Genomic DNA, 23,439 nt, shown 5'->3' on the forward strand with positions numbered 1-23,439 from the left:
AAAACCAATTAACTGAAATTCAGGCAACATACCCACGATGTAAAACACAGTTCCCATTTGTTTAGTCCTCAGCTGTCCCTTCCCTACAGTTACAGCGTCCCCTCCTACTTTGTCACTGAAGCACAGTGCAACAAAACAGATCTGCTCCAGGTATCTCCTCCATTGAGCCAGTGTAGGTGAGAAGCTACCAAACACCAGCTACCCACAAGTGAAACAGAAAATGCCTCCACATCTTCACCTGCAGGTCTGGCACACAGTTAAAAAGCCATTACTACAGTTGAACATTCCTCCATCCCAATTCTTTTGAAGACCACACCAGTGCCAAGCCTACCTTTTGAAGAATGTTAAAGAGTTTTCACAGTGAAGAGAAAAAGCATAACTCTACTGCCAAATCTGCCTGTCCATCATTTACAGGTTTCTATCTCAAACTGTCCTCAGTTTCTTTAAAAGGAAACAAACACACTCTTAAGAGGGGAAAAAACAAAAAAGTAACTAACTCTTTCCTCTTGAGGTCTGTATATTTTACCTATAGACAGGCCAAGCAATATATAGATAACAAGATACAGATAAGAGAAAACTTAAGAAGCTAAACAAGACCTTGCACAGCTTCCAAGAAATGAGGAGAAAAACTTAGCTAGCATAAAAAGGCAAGACCAAGTCTCCACCATACTATCTGCTGTGAAGGAGCTTTTCAGAGCTTAGGTCAGGCTGAAAAAGTGTGGTGGGAAAGTTTTGTGGATATCTACAGCAAGTTCCTCCCAAGTAAAAGTGGTCACATGAGAAAAGTTACCAGGGTACCTCTTAGTACTTTTGCAAAATAATGGAACTAATTTTGTGGCCTAGCTAGAAGGAAGAACCAATATCTCAGAAGTGAAGGAAGAGAAAACAAATCCAACAGGACAGGGACAAGCTAAGAGAAATACTGAAAAGCAAAGACAACCACTTTTGTTTTATGCACTTGAAGAGGAAGGGCCAGAGGCAGGACAGAAAAGTAATAATATACTCAGTACCACAACCTAGAAAAAAAGAAAATGTTCTTTGCATTAAAAGCCCAGACAAATGTTGTAGGAGAGTTGACAGATGCTACATATGCAAGATCTGTGGTAGATGGGGTGTAGCTAATATCATTTTGAAATCACAATCAATAACTGAATAATAAAATAAAAATACATGTCATTGCTTAGTATTTGTTCTCTTAGTGGAAGATTAAAACCTACCTACCCTCCCACCCAGCTCCAGAATTTCCTTTCTTGCATTCAGCTCTGGGGCCAGCAACATAAGAAGGATGTGGGACTGTTTGAGTGAGGCCAGAGGAGGGCCATGAAGATGATCACAGGGCTGAAACACCTCTGCTATGAAGACAGGCTGAGAGAGGTGGGGTTGTTCAGCCTGGAGACGAGAAGGCTCCATGGAGACCTTACAGCAGCCTTCCAGTATCTGAAAGGGGCCTACAAGAAAGCTGGAGAGATGTTTTTTACAAGGGCATGTGGTGATAGGACAAGGGCTAGTGGCTTTAAATTGAAAGAGGGTAGATTTAGATGAGATATAAAGAAGAAATTCTTCACTATGAGGGTCATAAGGCACTGGAACAGGCTGCTCAGGTAACCCTGCAGATGCCCCATCCCTGGAAGTGTTCAAAGCCAGCTTGGGTGGGGCTTTGAGCAAGCTGGTCTAATGGAAGGTGTACCCATGGCAGGGGGCTTAGCTTTAGGTGATTATTAAGGTCTCTTCTAACCCAAATGATTCTATGATTCCTTTCCCAGATCTGTTTGGAGGCTTGCAGTTTATCATCTGTCTAAATTGATGTCTGGGGTGCCTCTGTGACAGTACCATCATTTAATTACATTCATTTTCCTTGCTAACTTGGTAATACCGCTACTGGACTTCCTAAATGCTCATAACAGCTATGACTAATTTTTTTTCTGGGCCAATGGAGAATTGGGTAAGGTTTCTGAGAGACTTTGATCTTGCATGCTACAACAAATACAATGTATTACAGACAATCACCAAAGGCTACTTACAGCTAATAATTTACCACCATAAACAACCATCTTACTATCATTACACATCAGAATTCCTGGTGCTCCACTAAATTACACTGGACAGCTTATCTAAAAAAACCTCATCTTTTGTGTTAGGTTCTTTGATGACATTTATTTTCCAAATTGCCTGCTAACTTGTTCCTAGGTATACTTACTTTATAAGTAAGTAAAAAACTGTCTTTTTAAAACATAGTATTCGAGCAGGTTAGTAATAACTAAACAGGTCCCTCTTTTTAAATGCATTGCCAACCAATTTCTATAAAGTAGCTTTCTAATAAAATATGTTTTAAAGATATGGGTGAGACAGAAAGCATTAATGACAGCAGCACTGAACATACAGCATTAGAACTAGCCATTAACTATTAGATCACAACAAAAATGAATGGTAATTACCATAAACAACTTGAGCCACATGGTGAACACCACTGTTTACTTCAGAGTTTTGTCCCATTGACATGCAGCTTTCTGGGGACAGTCCATTTTCTCCATGGTCCATAATAACTGCTTCAACATCATCCTCAACATTCACAGACACATAATCTATTAGCATATACAGAAAGAGAAACAGGACACCGTTCTGCATATCAGATGAAAACTGTAGTGCTTGTATCACATCTAGCATTATCTGAATTGTATCATAGGCTAATTTAAAACAAGTTTCACTTTAGCATTTAAATGTGAAGTCACTTTTAAACACAGCCATTGAGGTTTGAACATGCACTAGAAGGGAAACAGCTTACTATTGCTTAGTTGGCAGGATTCCTGAAACTGCTCAGTACCTAACTCTTCCTACAGTGTCCAGCTTCAACAGGAACAGTTATAAGTCAGTAACACGCACTTCTGAGAACTCCACTACTTACCTTCAAGCATCCAATAGGGCAAGACATATTAATTTGGCTTTGAAATTTTACTTTCACGAATAAGAAATGCTTAGACATTTACACTTGAAACAAATCAGCATATAAATGCTAACTGCATATTTGGTATTCAGATCAAACCAAACATTGGCTCCCAATGACATACTGTGCACTGAATGGCAAATCTCCAGTACCAAATTTTTTCCAATTAAACATACTACATCACGAAAAAGTGGCCTAGTTTCAGAGTAACTGTATTATAGCTATTACAGCTATGTCTGGTGTTTTGGAGAGGGTAGAGGAGGGAGCGGAATTTATTCTTGATGAAACAAATTAATGGAAGGAACCACACTGTGAACCACTAAGGTTAGGAAATAAATTCAGCCAGCACACATGCATAATGACACACTAACTATATGAACACATGCCGTATTTTCCACAGGATCTCTATGCTGTTCAGTGCACAGGATAGACTGAGCTCCAGGGATGAATCAGGCCTGTATGAATGGAACAGTGGTCTGGTTCTTCACTCTTATACAAACAATTCACTCCAAATCCTGCTCTCTTCCCTCTTGTTCCAGTTTCTTAAGAGACCAAAAGGTGGGACAGAAGCTGAATTACACAGATCATAAAATTCTCCCTCTGGGTAATACTCCCATCTCATCCAGAAGAAATAATAGAGCAGGGTTTGGATTTGGTTGTAATCAGATCTGGAAAGACTATTTCACCAAATCGAGGGTCTGTTCGGAAACACCCACCAATCCCCATGCACTCAATAGCTTTGTCTATACTAGTGAATGAGGCCAAAAAGCTAGCTGGGGCACAGCTGCCCAGCAAAAATGAGTTTGGTGGAGCAGACATGAGCTGGGATATGTAATGCCATACATATAGCACCAAACAATATGAAATACATATCTGTCTTTCTCTAGTAGAAACCACAAACTGCCAGATTCTGTGATTAATTTGTGTTCCTGAAAACAATAAAAATGAAGCCATCAAAATTTTTTTACTTGTGACTTGAATGAAGATGCAACAGCATTTCTTGTGCCAATTTAATAATTTCATTGCATTAATTAAATCCACAGACATAAATTATCATGACGTAGATATTCAGATGTTTCCAGTAAGTCTTGAAAGAAATTATAAATTTAAAAAGTGTGATTAGGCAAATATTTTACATTCAGATATTTAAAAAAATACTTTTACTGTGAAGTGAATTCTGTATTACAGTAAGACTCACTAAATAGGCTGGTTTATCCAATCATGGGAACAAGTTATCAGTTTAAGAGAACTCTGAAGTTCTGTTTGAAAACTGAACTGACAACCATCTAGAATTAGAAAATGTCACCCAACTAATTTCCTTCTCAGACTTAATGCATGCTCTGGTTTATATGGTATAGACTATGACTTACTATTTTCAGTAAGGCAGCAGGATATGCTATAAGGTAGATGTTCATAACAGATGCATTGTACAGAAGGATAGTTATAGACAAAGCAGTGCTATGAAATGACCAAATTAGAACACCAAGGCTGGTGGTGCTCTTACTAACTTAAAAGCCGTTTATGTTCACTGTTTAGAATTCCTTCACCAGGAGCTCTTCTTTGCTTCTGCACAAAATCATCAGGAAGCAGGTCTTTGTATAAAGTTAAAGGCACTTAAATTTGAGCCGAGCTTTCACAATGATTTACATGCGAAATGTAATGCTTACCTAACCCTGCATCAGAAGTTACGTTACTATATCAAGTTACAGCTTGTTATGCAGAAAAGTAAAACCAAGCATCATAAAGAATTTATTTCCAATAACAAACAGAGAAATATAATTTAAAGCTACTATGACTTAAACATTTTCTCTGTTCTTTGGAAACTCTTGTCATTTGATCAATGTACTCCAGAAACCAAATGACAGCTTATCTTTTACTAGTGCTCAGTCATCTATCCACAAGTAGTATAGTAGCATAGCCTTTGGTGAAAATAGCTGAGAACAGAAGAAAAATGTGAAAATAAGAATGATAAACAAATAAAACCAAATTGCAAGATAAAGACTACTCAGAGGGAGTGAGGGGGTAACATTAAAATAATTTAGTGATGGAAATATATTGATAATAAAGATCAAGAAATAATAAAGATCAAGCGAACTAACAAACAAACCCCACAAAACCCCACACATGAACTCTTTCAAAGCCAGAGTTCAAAAGAAAAGACAAACATAAAATCTCAAAAAACTCTGTAGCAACTATGAATTACATACCAAAGCAAATGAAGCAAAGTAACCCAGTCCAAACAAACAAAGGATATATCAAAGAACTCACCTGAGCTTAAACTACATCACAAAAACAGAGCCAGCTAGCATTAACTCCAACCACGACTAGATCCTGCTCAATTTATGGTCTGACACTTATGCTAACATACACACACACAAAAAAAGGAACTAACACAAAGGAAAGTGCAGTGACACAAGTGCCTTTCAGGGACAGCATCATCTCATCACAACTTCGAGTAATTATTTGCATATTAACTCTAGCTCATTGCAGACAAAAATGAGTTTTAACCACATATGTGCATACTATGATAATCAAAGCTACAAGCACAGAAATACAACTGCATCTGGCTGAAGTCTGAAGACAAGCTGACAGACTACTTTTCTTGCTTCAAGTACATTACTAATTCAATACACCACATAAGCCAGTGGGATAAGGAAGGGCTTGTACTGAGTCAAGATTACCTGACGAATGTTCTCACTTAGTGGGGAAACTGAAATGTAGGTAACCATGGAGGTATGGAATGGTAAAGGGAGATGGAGGAGAGAGCTGAAAGCACTGAGTGGTACCAAATCCTATCCCAACCTCTACTACAGAGTTCCTGGAGGCTCCTACCAAATCACTAAAATCAAATCAAACTTTTCCCAGAAATCCAGTGTTCTTTCTTCATTTGCTAAGAATTCAGTTAGACACATCTCTGTATCTGTGCAAACAGGATCTCAATACTCCTAGGTGCAACAGACAGCCATGGAAGCTATGTGTAAGACAAACTACATGTTATAAAGATGCTTAAACACTACACTCAGAAAAATTAAGTATTATCCACCTCAAGTTGCACCCATGAATTTATCATACTACTTATAATTTTGTCCTTAATCTAAATAAGCTATCATAGATCAGAGACATCAGAATACTCTATGAGAGATAAAATGCTTATCAAATGTCTCTGAACATTAAAACAATAGCTAATTTAGAATGCTGTAGTCAAATTCTCCATGGCTGAAATTTGCAACAGATTAAGACAATACATTCAGAAATTGAGCAAATGCAAACCAAATACTATGGTGAGAACCAGAATAATGAAAAAAGATTTCCTGTGGCTTTAGGTCTCATATTTGGATTAGCAAGATGCTAGTAAGATCAAAACTCCAAGTAAAACAAGCTTCACAAAGAGGCCTCTGATGTTTAATAAGATTTGAGCTCATACTGCACGTTTTGACTGAGGAATATTATTAATGGCACCTCTTTTGTATTGCTGAGGAATAACAGTCTTAATATTGGTTAAGAGTACCGAGTTATCAACAAAGCAAATTGGGAAACAAAAAAAATGAGGACAAATGAGAAGTAACAGACACCCAAGGAATTAACCCGTACATTTGCTTAATTGGGAGTTTATCAAGGCTGCTAAGCTCCCACTCTCCTACACCTCAGTCCTACTCCTTTACTGCACGCTGACACTTGTATAATTGCACAGTGAACTGGCCAAAGCCTAACCACTTCAAAAACAAAATTATTTTTTTAGCCAGAAAATCTTCCTGAACCATGAAGTCACAGAAGGAAATTTGGCATCTGAGCAAGAGACCACTGGAATCTCTTCAGTGGGCAGAGATCTGTGACAGCAATGACAAGTTAAATGAGTTTTAACTGATATGAGACTGTATAAATATCATTCCTTGGAAAGACAAGGTGAAGCACTAACTTTTAGTCACTAGCAGGGCTCCATAGGGATCCATTTTAGGGCCAGCACTCTTCAATGTATTCATAAATGACTTAGACTCAGGACTTGAGGAATTACTTAGTAAGTTTGCTGATGACACAAAACTGGGAGGAGCTGTCAATGCTCACGAGGGCAGAGAGGCCCTGTAGAGGGATCTGGACAAATTGGAGAACTGGGCAATTAGCAGCCACACGAAGTTCAAACAAGAGCAAGTGCCAGATTCTGACCCTGGGACATAGTAACCCTGGCTGTACATACAAACTGGGGGATGAGACGTTGGAAAGCAACTCTGCAGAGAGGGATCTGGGGTTCTGGTTGACAGCAAGTTGAATGAGCCAACAGTTGTGCCCTGGCAGCCAAAAGGGCCAACCATGTCTTGGGTGCATCCAGCACAGCATTGCCAGCCAGGCGAGGGAGATGATTGTCCCGCTCTGCTCTGCACTGGTGCGGCCTCACCTGGAGCACTGTGTGCAGTTCTGGGCAACACAGGATAAAAAAAGATATTAAGCTACTAGAGAGTATCCATAAGAGGGCTACTAAGTTAGTGAAGAGTTTGAAGGGGAAGCTGCATGAGGAGCAGCTAAAGTCACTTGGTTTGTTCAGTCTGGAGGAGACTGAGGGGAGACCTCATGGCGGCTACAGCTTCCTCACAAGGGGAGGAGGAGGGGCAGGTGCTGATCTCTTCTCTCTGGTGACCAATAACAGAACTCAAGGGAATGGCAGGAAGATGTGCTGGGGGAGGTTCAGGTTGGACATGAGGAAAAGGTTCTTCCCCCAGAGGGTGGTGGAGCACTGGAACAGGCTCCCCAGGGAGGTGTCACGGCCCCAAGCCTGACAGTGTTCAAGAAGAGACTGGACAACGCCCTCAGACACATGGTGTGAACTGTGGGGTTGTCATATGCAGGGACAGGAGCTGGACTCAATGATCCTTGTGGGTCCTTTGCAACTCAGGACACATTGCAATTCTTAGCATGTAACTGACAGAAATATAACTGTTTTGATACCATGTAAATGAAGCCCATGTACCTCTAAGATACAGAAGTTGCATTATGTCTTCAGAAGGAAAAGGTTCAGGCATCTCACTTCAGGAGCACTACTCTTCTCTGTTGCTACTGAGGTTTGTTTCCATGTAACTGCAGCACTCAAACACCCGCCAAGGCTGAGACACCACTGCTCCACAGCCATTTTCCCAACATTTTTCTGTTACGCTCACCCACCATTTGAACACTAGGAAAAACAAAGGCTTTCCCCGCCACACACCATGCAACTGCCACTGTCACCTTCTGGCCCTACACCATGAGGCAACCAAGCTGTGGTTCGGCCACATTACTTCTTCTGAGAATTAACGTCACTGGGAAAGTCCTGCTTCCAGCTCAACCGCGTCACAGCCACGCACGGCCGCCCCTCTGCCCTTGGTCCAGCTGTGGCAGGAGTGACGCTGCAGGGGCGCCTGGGGAAAACGCGTCTCCGGGGAAAGCCCGGGAACCCGCTGGTGCCCGCAGGCCCAGCCCCGAGCGCTCCCGGGGGAAACGCAGCACCTCCCGCCCGCCCCGTGCACCCCCCACGCCCTCAACTTCGCGCGGAAACCGTTAAAGCTGCCGGCCCCGCCACCGCCCCCACCCCGCGCAGCAGCTCCAACCGCGCGTCCTCGTTGCCTCGACCCCCCCCCCCCCCCCCCGCCACTGACGCCACGGTGACGGGCAGCAGAGCAAGCCAATGGCGGCCGCTCGGCGCGCCGGAACCGGCGAATAGCGGCGGGCGTGGTGGGCGTGGCTTGGCCGGCTCGGCGGAGAGCGTTGGAGCCGTTGCGAACGATGAGGGAGCGTTCTCAGCGGTCTGGCGGCCCTACCCGTTCCGTCTTCCCTCCCCCGGGGGAGCGGCGGGGTGGAGGCGGCCGGGAACCTTACCCTCGGCGGCCATGGCTTGCTGAGGCGGTGGAGCGCGAGGCCTTCCTCGAGCGGGTAGGGCGGCGGAGCGAGCCGGGACTCCGGCACAGACAGGTGTGGCCAGAATGTGGCGTTGGAAACGGAAGCGGATTCTCCGACGTGCGCAACAAACCGTTTTGAACCAGTGCGGCTGCGCGTTGGGCACGGGGGCGCGCCTGGCAAACGGGAGCGGGGGGGCGGGGGCGGTGCCGCCCTCTGCTTCAGTCGCGCGGCCGCGCCCTGGGCCGCAGTCTCGTCCCTGGTGCTGGAGGTGTGATGCTGGGCACCGGCTTTCGCGCTGCGGGTGGTGTCTCGGCTTGTTCTGCGCCCGTCTTGGTTCCCTGGCGCTGCCACACTCTCTGCTGGCTGAGGCCTGGCAGAAGCAAGTGGGTTCGGTTTCATGCCGGCTCCTCCATCCTCAGGAGGATGTGGGGCTGCTGAGCTGTTCCCCGAGTCCCTCCGGGAAGGCAAAGCTGTGAGTAGCTTCAGGTTGGGCCTCTGTTGTTCTGAAACTGCGGAGCCTCTTGTGCGTGCCATCCATAGCCCCATGTGTCAGCATGCCATAATGTCTGGTTATCACACCAGCAGGTTCAGTGTTGGTTCTTTGCAAACCACTTGTAGTGGAGAAGTCCAGTAACAGAGGGAAATTAAAAGCTGCAAAAGGTTGTTTTCCCAGAACGGTATGAAGTCATGTGTTACGACTCCGGTTCATACAGGGACACTATGGGCCTTTAGGATGGACAAAATGTAGACATTTCAGCCTCACCTATCTATACTAACAATTCTGTGCTTTTTGCCCTACTGATACCGAAAAGTCAGCAAAAAGACTCTTTAACACTGTTTTGAAAGTGTTAAAAAGGAGGCACTTCTATTACAGTGCACTGGACGCTTGGAGCATTGCTCCTCTAATCAAGCGTGCACCTGATTTGCACTTCTCGGTATTTATTACATCCATCTATTGCATATTCATTTGCTTCTACCACTTAGTTAATGCATTAAACATAAATTATTTACATAACCCTGCCCTTTGCCGACTGCTGCTGCGTAAGCTTTTAGTAAATACCAAAAGAAGGTACTTTTTAAAAGGAGAACATTAAAAGATGAAGAATAAATACTGGTAATAACATAATAGTCCTGTGCCAGCCTTTAAAATATATAAATTAACTTGACCGCTTAGGTATACTGAATGCCATGTTCTTACAGATTTTTAATGTCCTTTATTCATCAAAATGGTTTTATCTGGTGATTTTTTAATTTTCTTTTTTTTAAGTTTTGGAGGCTTGTAACAGAACTAGACCACCCAACCTAGATTCAGTGTGACTCATTAACAGGCTGTCCAAGCCGCAGGTTCAGTCACGCTACTTTTCTCAGTCTCAATGAAAGCCATAGTGTGGATTTCCACAGGAAACTCATTGGATGATTGCTTGTTTTGTAGATGTGTGGTTTTTTGAGTGGTATGAAAAGAAAGCAGCCTAACATTAAATCAAAACTATCACAAAACCACTCTTAGAGGGCAAGGTTTCTCTTATTTGTTCAGGTGCCATTAGCAAAAAGGCTTATTATTCTGCCTCATTAGTACCTCACTGCTAGGTGTGGAGAATGTTGCTGTAATATAGATAAACAATCTGAATTAACCTATAAGTTGATCAGGAGATGGCATTTCCTTGGCCTTTGTAATTCTTCTTTGGGGACTGGGGGAGGTGTTCCTGCCTCTCCTCTCACCCCAGATGAACTAAAATGGGAGATGTAGAGGCACTTGTCTCCTCACAGGAATAGCTTACAGTTTGCAGCCTTTTTATGAAATGGCAATAGTCAGAAGTATTAGTGTCAGAGCCTGATGATCTTCCATTAAAAAAATAAATTGACAGCTTCCTATTTAGAGTGAAAGTGCACAAAAGCTACCACTCCTGTTCATGATGCTGTCACTGCCATCACTGTTTTGCACAGCTTTTTAATTTATCTTCTAAGAAGACAGTAAACTTCACTGAGAATGCTGACATCTGTTTTAAGATAAATTTCTCTTAACGTTCAGAGTGGTTTTCTGATTTTCCAACTGGGGAAGTTTAAATGGCAGTGGACGTGAATCTAGTGGGAAAGCCTGTATTAAGTTGCTTATCTGTTGACCTGTCCTTGAGCTTATGTTGGAGGATCCAAACAAAGGCACTGAAACACCTTTCCTTCTCTTGCCTGCCCAGTCCGGGAGGTGCTGTTGCCTTCTCAAGTGTCCCCACCCTTGGCTTAAATTTGCCCTGAAAGCCCGTACACATGGCACATACCCCTGGGGCTGCTGGGGCAAAAGGGACTGTCAGCCTGCCTCTGCCTCTGCACAATGGGCTCTTCCAAAAGCCTCACCTTACAGGTGTGATAACAGGAGTGTCCCTCACTGAGAAGACTGGCCTTCTGTGCTGGTTTAACTGAAACTGAGTTAATTTCTTCATGCAGTTAGAAACCCTTCTTTTTCATAGGCAGCACGGTCATTGTTTGGATTTAGCTTGAGAATAATAAGATAGCACTGTGGGATAGAATTAATGTTTTTCTTTAAGTAACTGTCCAGTGTTTTAAAGTTGGTATGAAGACAATGTAAGAACTTAATGTTATCCTAACTGTTATCTGGGAGACCAGGGTCTTTCTGGGCTTTCTCTCTGCAGGTGTGAGGCAGTAAGGAAGGGGGCCATAGATGGGACAGACCTTGACTGACATTCAGGCTGATAAATAAGAATATTCTATGCCATTAGTGTTAACCTTCTCATTTAATGAGTGTCTGGTTTCCTGGCTGAGGAGATCTGTTCCAGTTCTGCTCTGTTCCTGCTGAGTTCCCTTTGGGAGTTCCTTTAGTTTGCTGTTTTGCAGTTGGCCTCTGGCCCTTTCTGCCCTTTGTGCTCTCTCCCCGAGATCGGCTGTTCGGGACCAGGGTGCTCCCTTTGCAGGACTACCTGCTTGGAACAGATGGAATTTGTGAAGAAGAGCATTGAGTATCACTAATTTTATATCTTCTTTTATTTTATATGTATTAGTAGCAGCATCAGTATATTAGTATTGTTTTGTTATTTTATTCAACTGTTTTTATCTCAGTCTACAAGCTTCGTCCTTCCTTTTTGATTTTCTCCCCTATTTGGGGGTAGCAGGGGGGTGGGGAGTGAGCGAGCAACTATTGTGGTTTTGATTGCTACCTGGAGTTAAACCACGACAGTGGCTGTGATAACGGTGGTCAGGCCCGTATCTGGGGAATATCCATTGCTTCCTGGACTGTATCCATGTTATGCAGAGCAGCAGATGTGACCAGCAGTGCTTTCAAGAGCAGGCACTAACACTCAGTACTTGCAATGAATGCCTGCACTAGTCCCCTCTCTTAAACAGGATTTTGTCATGTGGATCGATACCCCTGTTTCTGATAAATGCTTCAGCAAGAGATGGAGATTAAGACATGCCTCCTGCTTGTTGACTCGAGGAAGAACCCACTGGCTTGGATGTGTGGGCTGAGTTGCCAGGTCTCTGAGAACACTATAGGAAGAGTGTATAGGAAGTTTTGTTGGTTGTAGGTTGAATTTCACCTTGGGGAGAAGGTGTTGAAATTTTCAATGTGGCATCTAAGTTTTAGCACCCATGTGCTTTATTATCCTCTAAAAAATAGCCCCCAAACCCATAATTCTTCCCATGCATGGTTATATACATTCCTTTTAAATACCCACACAGCATGGTGGGATGCTTTCCCAGAAGCAGGATAGTACAACCTGAGAAACCCTTGTATAATGAATGCAGTGATACTATTTATATTATAGAGTTTATATTATCACTGGATGGGCCTGATAGTTGTATGCCATGTACACGTACCCAAAGGTACACACTGAAGCCTGAATTTTAGAAAGACTTTAAAAAGTCACTGATTTCACATATATTATAGATAATTAGAATTATTTCACCTTGTATATATTAAAAAGCACTGGTTATATTTTATGTAGCCTAATGTTTAATCTTCTCTTCCATTGAGCATGAAAAAAATATACAGGCATACAGCAGGCAGAGGAAAAGCAGCTTGTGCCTGGCTCTAGGGGTTAAGCTCTTTCTACAGGTCTTGCTTATCTGTATTTCTGGATTGGGAAGGCACACAGTACATCAGGAAATGATCTACATAATCATTAACTGCTTGGCCATCTGGTTAAAACAAATGTTAGACAAACTGATTCCCACTTGGAGCCTACTCTAAGAACACAGCTATTGGGACAATGCTTGTATCCTTGCAAAGCATGATTGCAGATAGCCCAGCAGCATCCCCCAATGCTGTTTTCTTTTCGCTGTGCTCTAAGGCACCAGACGTGCACATTGCAGCACTTTTTTTTTTTCCTAGAAACATTTTTAAAATACCAAGTACAGTGTGAAAAAGCTGCTGACAAAATGATAGCTAAGCCCAAAGTTTCATGACACGAATCTTCACCTCCACTTTTCCTGCAAGTATGCAATTTTTGAAGACACATGCAAGGGCTATCATTTAGGCACTTAGCTTCCATGTCCTGACTTCTCAACCTACTGATAACCAAACCATTTTAAGCTAAAGTAGCGTTTGCACTTCTAAGTTTCTCTTCAGAATTTATGGCCTGCCTTTTCCCCATGGCTTGCTTTATCTGATAAGGTTCAGTCACTGGATTCTCTATGCCTTGGGTCTGAAATGTTGCAATTTGTTTTGTTTTCCAGCTGCAGATAAAGTAGCAGTCTTTCCACTATTTTTCATCCCAGCTTCCTTTCTCTTACCTTTTTCTTATCAATAAAAGACATGGGGCAAATTCAGCAGTCTTTATATTCTGGCAAGATTGTACTTGTGGGCAAAATTCCACTTAAAGTCAATGACAACTTGGATACAGATTTCCCCTTAGTTTATTTAAAAAAAAAAAAAAAAAAAAAAAAAGTTTAAGAGAAAACCTTTAGAAATCGCATACTTGTAGCCCACAGAACAGGCTTCATATCTAATCACAAGAAAGTAAGGAGAAGGTGTGATTTAATTGCAGTCACGTTTATTTGCTGTTTCTATACACACTTTCTAGGTAATCAAACTTTTCTGACACATTTTTCGAGAGGGATTCACAATGAAACTGTCACCGTTTTTACTAAAAATAAATACAAGACTTAAAGTGTTGCACAGCTCTAAAATATACAAAGGCTTGGATTTAATGTAAACTTTGAAAACATTTTACAAAAGAAACCATCTTTGCAACAATTTAAAAAGTTCGTATTTACAAATATTACAAAAATACAAAATGGATGCAAGTCCATAAACCATTGTCTTTTCTGCCAGCATGAACTGGTGCTAGTACCAAAATAGTTACACTGTAACCTTCTTAATTTTTTTTTAATTTTAATTCTTTAAGTCATAACCTACAGTATTTCTCTATCTGCCACCATTGTAGCAAATGCACTCAATCACTGACCTTTGGCAAAAGCAAACATGCTTTATTTGCTACAACTATTCCATGTCCTCTATGCTGCCACAACAAAAACAACAACCAAAAAAGAAAAAAAGAAAAGAAAAGAAAAAGAGGGGGGAAAATGTTATTTTTCGGAACACACAGCTGTATAACTTCAGCAATCATTTCCGTAACATCAGTGCAAACAACGGAACAGTAGGTTGAAATGACAGTTCAGTGGTTCCCTGATGCATGTTCAGTACCCTGTCTCAAGAGGTGAGTGACGTTCCCTTTGCTTTACAGCTTGTCCTCCAGTGCCTTAATGGCAACACTACAGAGGTCCCCACCATTTGTCTTCCTCTGACTCCCACATTGTTATTAATTTTGTTCTTCATAGTGGATTTAGAATCTCTCTTTATTTGGGTTTCAATCTGCTAAACGTAAACTAGGAAATTAAACAAAAGAAGGAATACTATCTTATAATGGGATTGTTCTGTGGCTGTTTTGTATGTGAAGTATTGCCTCGTTCCAGTCGGAAACATTTTTTTAGTATATATACTTATCATCTCTATGAAATTATTGACTTGCAATAAAAAGTGGTATCATCTAAGTCAATTCAGTTGTATTCTCTTCACAGTTTTGAATGACTATTTAACTCAGGACTATTAAACATGTTGTAAAAGTGCTCCTGGTAAAATTTTAAGGAAAATGACTGAAGATGATAAACTAAGGATTTTCTGCCCAATATCTAAACTTCTGTTCCTCATGTCCTCCAGACAGTGGCTTGTTATATGCTAAATATTCCCTCTTAAAACATTCTCATTCATTCACTTCACTTGTGTTCAGACATTTTCTTAACCAAGCTACTAATGTGATTAGCCTTTTGTTTCCAAAACCTTGCTCCCACTACCTCCTTGAAAACTATATTAGACTTCTGGATTATTTAGATTTCCCAATTTTGCAGCCCTTCAGCTGATAGACCACCCTTCTTCCCAACACACGTAGCACATGCACAGCGACTCTACCTCACACACCAAATGCAACCAGGCTACACAGGAGGATGGTAGGAAACCCTGAATAATATATTTCTTGTGGTAGACGTTGTGCTAGATGAAATCAGACATGAACCTTATGGAGAATAACTCTTGGGATTTGTTAAACCATTCTGACTTGCTCAGACTCTCTAAAATCATAACAGTTTTAGGCAGAAACTTTCTCATTAAAACACACTCTACCTTCTTTTAAAAGCCCGCAGCTATATGCATTATACAATTAAAGCAAAAAAACCCTAGTAAATACCAATTTTACACCTCCCACTTCCCTATCATTTACTTATGCTTAAAGCCAGCTTTTAGTTGATTTCTTTAGTACCAAAGTATGCTCTTTCTGCCATCCTGCTCGACCTGTCCTACTGCACACCACATTCATCCTCACACTATTTTCTCTGCACTACCCTTTCCTTTGTTCCAAACCACATCCTACAGCAACCAACACTGACTGCATCAATTCTGGACAGAGGGCCTTGTTCTCTGAGTAGCATGAACGGGGCTACATCAATGGAAACCATGGTGCTCCAAAGGAGAATCAGGCCTGTTGTTTTTATCTTGATTAAAAATCAAGAGTATAAAGCGACTAACGGGTTTAGTTTTAAAAGTACATGTTCTTGCAGTTTTAAGATGAGAAAATTCAAGTAACTTCAAGTAATTCAGATTTTATTTCCCTGCCTTCACTTGTATCAAAGCAGCTGCTTTGATTTGTCTCCTTTCCCTCCCCACCCCACTCCCTCACCCTGTTCCATGTTTCTGGTAAAACCAGACAAGATCCCAACTGTATGTGGCTGGCACAATGAACCACAGCCTTCCCCTTCCCAGCTCAGCAATGAATATAAATAATGCATACAGATACCTATTTCCCAGCTAGGTTTTCACAGTGTCGTTTTTGTAAATACTTAGGTAGCATGAATCTCATCAGCACAAAGAGAAAGCTTCACTGAAAACTCATCGCAGATATTTACTGATAAATCGAAAGCGCTTCTTGCATGCTTATAATTTATTTGTTTCCTTTACGAACCAGAAACTAATCATGTTTAAAGATTATAATTACGTGGTTATGACTGTGTTATGTATCCCAATAGCCTAATAGGAATATGAAAGTTAAATACTATTTCTTCCCACATCTATCCTCTCTGAAGCGATCCCTGCATGAATAAAGGCCCAGGGGAGGCTGTGGGATGGGACCCTCTGGGGCTTTGCATCGGTCATGACTTTGCTCTGTTGGAAGAACGCTCACCTTCCCCACCGATCCTCATGGTAACCCTCCCAGCTGTGCTTTTCAGTTAGCTTCTTTGGAGCTGCCTTAGAAAGACAAATGGTTACTTTAATCTCATCGCAGTCAGCCTTTCTATTTCCTCCGCTAAGGCAGAGAATTCCTCCTTTCCCCTGCTCAATGTCTGTCCTTCAGGCTTGTCGCACTGAAAGTGGTTATCAGTGGCCATGTGAATTTTTTATGTTTGATATGAAAATGGTATTCACAGAATACAGTTATTACATTTGACTTCTTTCGTCTTCTATAAACAAAGCTGTTATGCAGTAAATAATTTGCCATGTCCACTTTTTGATAATTCTATTTACAAATTTTTATCAAAAATATGGTATTTACATATGTTAAGTTCTTCTAAATTTTATTTCAGCTCATTTTAGTGTAGAAAAATACCAATCCTCAAGAGCTTTTTTTTTTTTTTCTTTCTTCCTAGGGAAGCACTACAGTGAGGGAATGGGTAACTTCTAGAACAAACAAACAAAAACCAGCCCCCCCTCCAAAAAACAAAAAAAAACCCAAACCAAAGTCACTTTTAAGTCTATGGAAAGTATATAGCCTTGAAATCTACAGTGACAAAGGAAATGAGAGAGGGATAAACCAAATGGAGCTAAAAGAAAATAGAACAGACATAGCATATCTTCCTCCTTTAGAAAATGTAGTGTAATAAATAGCTACAGCTGTAGTCCTCTGTTCTGTTTCCCCAACATCTTATAAACACAAACACATTTAAGCATCGATATTGCCCTGCAATTTTTTTCTTCCTTTTTTTTTGTTTTGTTTTGTTTTTTGTTTTTGTTGGGTTTTTTTGACTGCTACAGCATTGTCCTCTTATATTCACATCCTTCCAGAACCCAAGTGGTGTCAGCAGCCCGTCCCTGGCGCCTGTGCAGCTTACGCTGAGCTCTGAGAAGACCGATCGTCGTGGGGGCTGCCATCTGAATTCTCCGTCTCTCCTTCGGAGATGGCCTGCATTGGCGTGTTGTACAGCCGACAGCGCACGCTGTACCGGCTGCTGCTGGCTGCCGGCGGCGCCCGTGAGCGCCCCACTCTCGAAGATGCTGACATGGGAAAGCTCTTGGAGGAGAATCCTTCTGCATTGACCCTAGGGGAGCAGGGGGAAAGTGGGGACAATGCGTCAGGGCTCGCTGCAGGGGAAGACTCCTCCAGGCTTTGGGGGGCTTCTGCTGTCAGCTCTCCAGGAGACTTGGGCAAAATAGGACTTTTCAGAATTTCCGTAGCAGACATCCTGTAGCTGGAATCGGATCGGCTGCCCTTTTTAAGGAGCAGTAGTTTGAACTCCTCATTGGATGTGTTTGACTTCTTGGCATTCCTGTATATGAGCCCAGGGGACCTCTGGCTGCTAATGGGAGTGCCCACGCTGCTGGCCGGTTGCACATTGCTGGTGGGCAGCATGCTGCTGGCAGGGGGCTGGCTGCTAGTTCCAGACGAAGCTCTCAACCTGTTTCTTACAGAAAGGTCTCCAGAATCCTTTCTCCCGAGAACTTTCCTTTTTGATCTGTAAAAGCACAAAGGAACACTCTTTCATACATTATCGTTGTAGAATAACACTTAAAGCTGTTCTGGAGTTTCACAGATTGACTGTGCTTTCATATTAGCTAGAGCTCTCATAATCCCTCTGTCAAATATCAGAGGCTAGCAGTGACTGATGGCACTTTGAGCTGTGATAGCTCTTATGCATTGAATGAGGCACTGAGCCAGAGTCTCTTTTAGGTTCTAATAATACTCAGTGTAACCAATTCAATATCAGACATCTGTAATTTCAGTTGTGATCACAAATTTCAGATGAATATATAATACTCTAAAATTGAAGAGGTGCCTTCTCATCATTCTTGCTGCAATGACTCACTCACTTGGTACAGAGCTAGTGGGCAAAAGGCAGGAACCACTGTGGGTAGTTTTCTTTGGAGACATATGTTTGTTAGAGAGAATGGCCTGATGTTGTTACCTGTAAAGCATCCTACACGTGCCGTGAAGATACTCAGAGTGCGTATCAGACCATAATAAAGCATTTTTTAAAAGCTGCCTTTTAGAAAATGAATAAACTAAAAAAGGTTCTTTCATGACAAGACTTAACCATTCAATAACCATCCTATAGCTATTGTTTGTGGGCAACTGTGCAGGGCTTTGTGTTACTGTTTTCCATTGCCACAAGGTTAGTTCACCTGTGAATGACTGCAAACAGATCCTCTGTAGTGCGGGGTTTGTTTGGAGACACAAAGACGTCCTCAGCGTCACCCTGCGACTCCTCGCTTAGTGGAGAGATGATGGACTCATCGCTTGGAGAAGACTCTAGAAACACGGAAAGAGGCCACGCTATGAGTCAGACCCCACCATGCTTCGCAACAGCACAACCGAACGGCCGATACCACCATAGAGACTTTATCCACTAAGCTAAACATTGTGTATGTTCCATGTTGGAGCCCATAAAGGGGGCACCGCTAAGGATCGAAACTGGGATCTCCCGTTTACTGTGAAAACAAGGCTGCTCTGTACCCACGGCTAGCGCTCCTCCCAATTTTCAGCTGAAATGCAGCACAATGGAGGAAATAAATATCAGAAAAATACACTGTGAATATACTGAAAAAGTATAAAATATCTTTGGACTGGCTGGTCAGCTAACAGATATGGGGAGCTCTGTGCTTAAACCTACAGAGGCAATTCCAGCCTGCTTTTTGACTGTGCTACCAGTCATGTCCAAAAACACATGATGGGGTGTCATGCAGAAAGACTTCACAACTGACCTTTCAGCGAAGGTTCGTCCACGCTGCCTGCTGTCTCGTCCGCTCTGCTGTCATCAGAGGCACTTTTGGTTGGGATACCTGATGCAATATCATTTTCCTGCTTGCAACTCGCTTCGCTGAGTGAACTCGTTGCCGCCATCTCCGTGTCATAACTGATATTCCCAGGCACGTGGTGGATTAGATCAGGCTGATGCTTAAGCTGATCACTGATGGCCACCCCCTCAGCCTCAGCTGGGCTTTCGCCTGGAGGCCCAGCTTCCAACCTCCCATCACCGCTTGCAGAGAGCTCTCTCTGAGCCTGCTCTTGCTGAAGGTCACGCTCTGTTTCTGCTCCCTGGCTGGGTTTCTTTGCTTCTTGATCACCTGTGAGGACAGCTGAGCCCTTCTCAAACCCATCTGTGGAGGTGGCACACATCTGATTCAAAGCACTTTCTGGCAAGTGCTCAGCGGTTGGGTGCATTTGGTCCTTCCCAGGTTTGATTTCAACCAGACCCACGCTTGCTGAAGTTACAGCTTCTCGCTCACAGCTATTCTGCCCACTGAAAGAGGAGCTTTTCTCTAAAGGCGGCTTTCCAGGGCCGGCTTCTGCTGGGGAAGCATCAATGTATGACATTATGGCCTCCTCCGTAGAGTACTGGCGCGATATTGGTTTCTTAGCTAAGAGTGGCTTCATTTTGCCTGGAGAAACATCAGTCGCCATCAAGGTGGTCTCCTGTATGCAGAGCAGGTCTGGCACATTGCTTTTCTGTTTCCCTCCTTCAGGCTTGCTGACTGCCCGGAGTTGGACAGACTTGAGAACAGAGGGCGTGATGGCAAGGGCAGAGGGAGGGCTGGGATGCAGGGCTTCCCCGACCGCGCTCTGCTTGCCATGGCTGAAAGCATGCAGCTGGTGCCTGTGGGCAAAGGGCTTGCTCAAGACATTGTGAAGAGCACTTAGGTCGAGGTGAGTAGGAGGTATAATTGGAAGTTCGAGGTCTTTGCTCACCGAGGCGGTGCTGTCTTTCGAGACCTGCTGCTGCAGCGATGACTTCCTCTCCGGCACTTTCGGCTTCCTCTTGCTTCCCCCTGGAGACAAGGGTCCCGAGAAGAATGCCGTCGGAAAAGAAGAGGTGGGTGTCTCCGACTGGCTGGAGTACCCGCTGGAGGGTGAAGCTAACCCCGCCAGCTTCTCTGGGGAGGCCAGCTTAAACTCATTATCGACCGAAGGGAGGGATGGGGTGGTGGCTCGTGATCCAGACTGGGACGTCTGGGATTCGGAGCTCTCTGGTGACTTGATGCACTCTATGACTGTAGTACCCGTAGCGGTGCTCGAATTGGACAAGGACCTGTAAGGATCGCTGGATTTCAAGTCGTTCAGAAGCCAGAGGTCTGCATAGTGAGGTTGTTCAGCACCTTCGTCTTTAAAGGAGGGGATATCAGTGGTGTCGAACGGAGTGTCCTTTAACCCACCATCGCCTTGGTTTGCCCAGGGAAGCTCCTGCTTGGCTGGCAGGTTGGGGCCTTCCACTCGGGAAGGTGTGTTTGAAAACTCAAGGGGCAGCTTCATCTCCCTGGCGGTGTGAGACACATGCTGCCCGCCACTGATCTTTGGTTCTTTCTTGTCAGGAAGGTCAGTGCTGCCCTCCGATTTCCTCAAAGACGAGCTTCGTTTTGGTGGGGCTGGCTTTGCCTTTGGTTTCTTCAGCGAGATGCTCTGCCGTCCCTGTCTCCTGTGGCTCACACACTCCTGCCAGGCACAGTCAGCCAGGCTGGAGGTCACGCTCCCAGGCTGGCTGCTCTCGGGGCCTGGGGCTGCATAGTGGCAAATATAGCTTTTATTACCCTTGAGACCGCAGTCAAAGTGCATGGAGGTATAGTATCCTTCGGTATCCACAGAAAAGTGTGAGCTAGTGTCTGCCTTGTCAGAGGGGGTCTTTTCGAGGAAGCTGTCATAGGTGGCCATGCTGGTGAAGCTGGGGCATCCCAGGCTGTCCGCCTTTGGGCGCTCGGGGCTGAAGTCCTGGCGACAGGAGGCGTCATGGTGATGGTGCAGGTAGTTCCACTCACTGTCACTTGTGTTGCTGTTGTTGGGGTCATCCAGTAAATCCGCCACAGTAGAGGTAAAGGAGCTCGCCCTGTGGCCCCTGACCTTGTCTGCGTGGTCACCAAACTGCTCCGTGATGAAGATGCTAGAGTCCTCATTGGCATTGGGAGCAGTGTTGAGCGACAGCTCGGAGTCACAGTGTGAAGAGCCCGTCAGCGGAGGAGAGGCAGCAGGAGGAATGGTTTCAGATGTCTGGGAGGGACACGTGGAGCTGCTCCCACTCCAGTTGCCACTGGAGGACTGGTGGTCATCTTTCTGGTCCATGTGGCTGCTGAGCAGGACTCCTGCCGTGGAGATAGAGTGAATGGGGCTCCCGAAAGTGTCTGAGTTGGATGAAATCTCGCAGCTGCCTGAATCGGCCATCCTTGACAGCCGCGATCTCCCCCTCTCACCAATGCTGTGTTCAGGGCTGTGCAGGTGCTGAGGACAAGTTAAACCAATGGGCTGACACTCTTGTGAACCCTGCTTGCTCAAGATTTCCTTCCCCTTTTTCGGGATCCTCTCCTGGCCACCTAGGAAGTGCTCTGCTTCGTACCCTGTACTCTTGCCAGTGGCGTCCTGATGGCCCTCGCTGGCCCGGCCACCCTCACGAGGAAGGCTGCGTGAGCGGATGCGGTTGCTGACAGCGGTGGTGAAGACGGCATCCCCGTTGTCCGCCAGCACCAAGATGTTGCCAGCAGAATGGGAGAGGGAAGCGACAACGCTCTGACCCCTCTGGGCGCGGATCCGGCGCCGGGAAGGAGCAGCTATCAGAATTTCTTCTGTCTGGCACTCGGAGTCCCGGGTCCCCGACCTCCTGCTGCCGGAGCCGGAGAAGTCCGGGTTTGCGTGCACAATCACATTACGCTCTCTTGCCACCGGCGACTCGTCTGAATCTAGGACACATGGAGAGCTGGGTGAGTGGGAAACAGCTCCACGTTCCCTGGCACGAGATGACCCGCGGAGCAACCCAAGAAGCTTTATCTGCTGTATTCTCTCTTTTTTAATCTTGCTGAGCACTGGACCCAATTTAACTTTGCCATAAAGAGTATATAAGGAAGATCTCAGCCCAGTGAGGTGGGGAAATTTGCCTAGTCCTGCAATGTGATCTCAGTTCTCCTATTTCTGCAATGTGATCGCACATGGAGCTGATCTTGCTGAGGTAAATATTAAGATAAATATTAAGATTTCAGGTTTTATCACTCTAGTTCAACTAGTTAAAAGGCAGTTTTCAGGAGTGGCTGCTAGACAAAACACTCCATGGGCTTCTAAAACTAACTCTACTCTGACAACCTATCTGTTCAGAATTCCCATTATCTGCTTCTTTACTACCAAGAATATTTGCAAGGCAACAGCATCTTTCTTTCATAGGTTCTCTGGTTGCTTGTTCCCTATGATAAGCACATTCCTTCTGCTTCCCATCAAGTTTCTTGGCAACGGACCGAGATACCAGAGCCATCTTCAGGTGCAGATGAACATTAATAAACAACAGTCCTGTCAGTTTTGTTTTGGGTTAATACCAATTTTACACTGGATTTACCCTCAATAGAGTTGCTCCTAATTTACCTGGGACAAAAAGTGAGATAAGCTACTCGATTTTAGGCAAATATCCTTGGTAATAAAGAATGAAAGGGAGGACTAGAGTGTGATAAATAAAAGGAATGTTTAGCAAAGTTTCCCATAGGGTACCAGCAGCTGTCTCTAGCTTGGATATTCAGCTGCTCATCTGAGAGTTATCTGGCTGTTGTGACAGCTCCTCATCACTTTGCGGAGCAACATCTGTCAGTTCTTTACCTTAATCTCTCCTCACACAAGAAAAAACTTTCACTTAATCTAGTTACTTTTTATGCATGTAACTATGGGTTCGTAACAGAAATAAAATGGCAAAAAAAAGAACTGATTAACATTTACACAATAAGAGCTGAACACGTACATCTATATTACTCGGTAAGGCCCCGGTCTATCAAGGCCATATGGAGTAATATAGCTTTGCTTACTGTAGTAAATCAAAAAAACAAACCACATCATTCCCAAACTCCACAAGCATTTACACTTTCAAGGTTTCATTTCTTTGGAAGGCTGGCTACCAGCTCATATCCC

The 23,439-nt window shown here is 43.8% G+C and overlaps 2 protein-coding genes and 1 long non-coding RNA gene across 14 annotated transcripts in view; 1 reads left to right on the forward strand and 2 right to left on the reverse strand.

The window, feature by feature from the left end:
• Positions 1 to 8,950, reverse strand: part of BEND2 (BEN domain containing 2) — a 27,592-nt gene extending 18,642 nt beyond the window's left edge. The window contains exons 1-2 of one of the 6 annotated variants that reach the window (XM_065072305.1): positions 8,783 to 8,950; positions 2,436 to 2,582 (exon numbers count right to left, since the gene is read on the reverse strand). In XM_065072305.1, coding sequence (XP_064928377.1) covers positions 2,436 to 2,582; positions 8,783 to 8,795 — 160 coding nt within the window. In that variant the 5' untranslated portion in view covers positions 8,796 to 8,950. Of the gene's footprint in view, positions 1 to 2,435; positions 2,583 to 7,901; positions 8,435 to 8,782 lie in introns of those variants that run through there. The other 5 variants (XM_065072325.1, XM_021297768.2, XM_021297769.2 and 2 more) reach the window with 5 other exon arrangements.
• Positions 8,641 to 18,596, forward strand: LOC135580113 (uncharacterized). Its single transcript, XR_010474310.1, has 2 exons — positions 8,641 to 8,836; positions 17,364 to 18,596. It is a non-coding gene; the product is annotated as an uncharacterized LOC135580113 (long non-coding RNA).
• Positions 13,790 to 23,439, reverse strand: part of NHS (NHS actin remodeling regulator) — a 262,102-nt gene continuing 252,452 nt past the window's right edge. For all 7 annotated transcript variants that reach the window (XM_065072240.1, XM_065072248.1, XM_065072237.1 and 4 more), the window contains 3 exons: positions 19,278 to 22,235; positions 18,699 to 18,825; positions 13,790 to 18,031 (listed from right to left, as the gene is read on the reverse strand). In XM_065072240.1, coding sequence (XP_064928312.1) covers positions 17,407 to 18,031; positions 18,699 to 18,825; positions 19,278 to 22,235 — 3,710 coding nt within the window. In that variant the 3' untranslated portion in view covers positions 13,790 to 17,406. The remainder of the gene's footprint in view (positions 18,032 to 18,698; positions 18,826 to 19,277; positions 22,236 to 23,439) is intronic.

Source organism: Columba livia, chromosome 1 (genome assembly GCF_036013475.1).
Source record: "Columba livia isolate bColLiv1 breed racing homer chromosome 1, bColLiv1.pat.W.v2, whole genome shotgun sequence".
NCBI lineage: Eukaryota > Metazoa > Chordata > Aves > Columbiformes > Columbidae > Columba > Columba livia.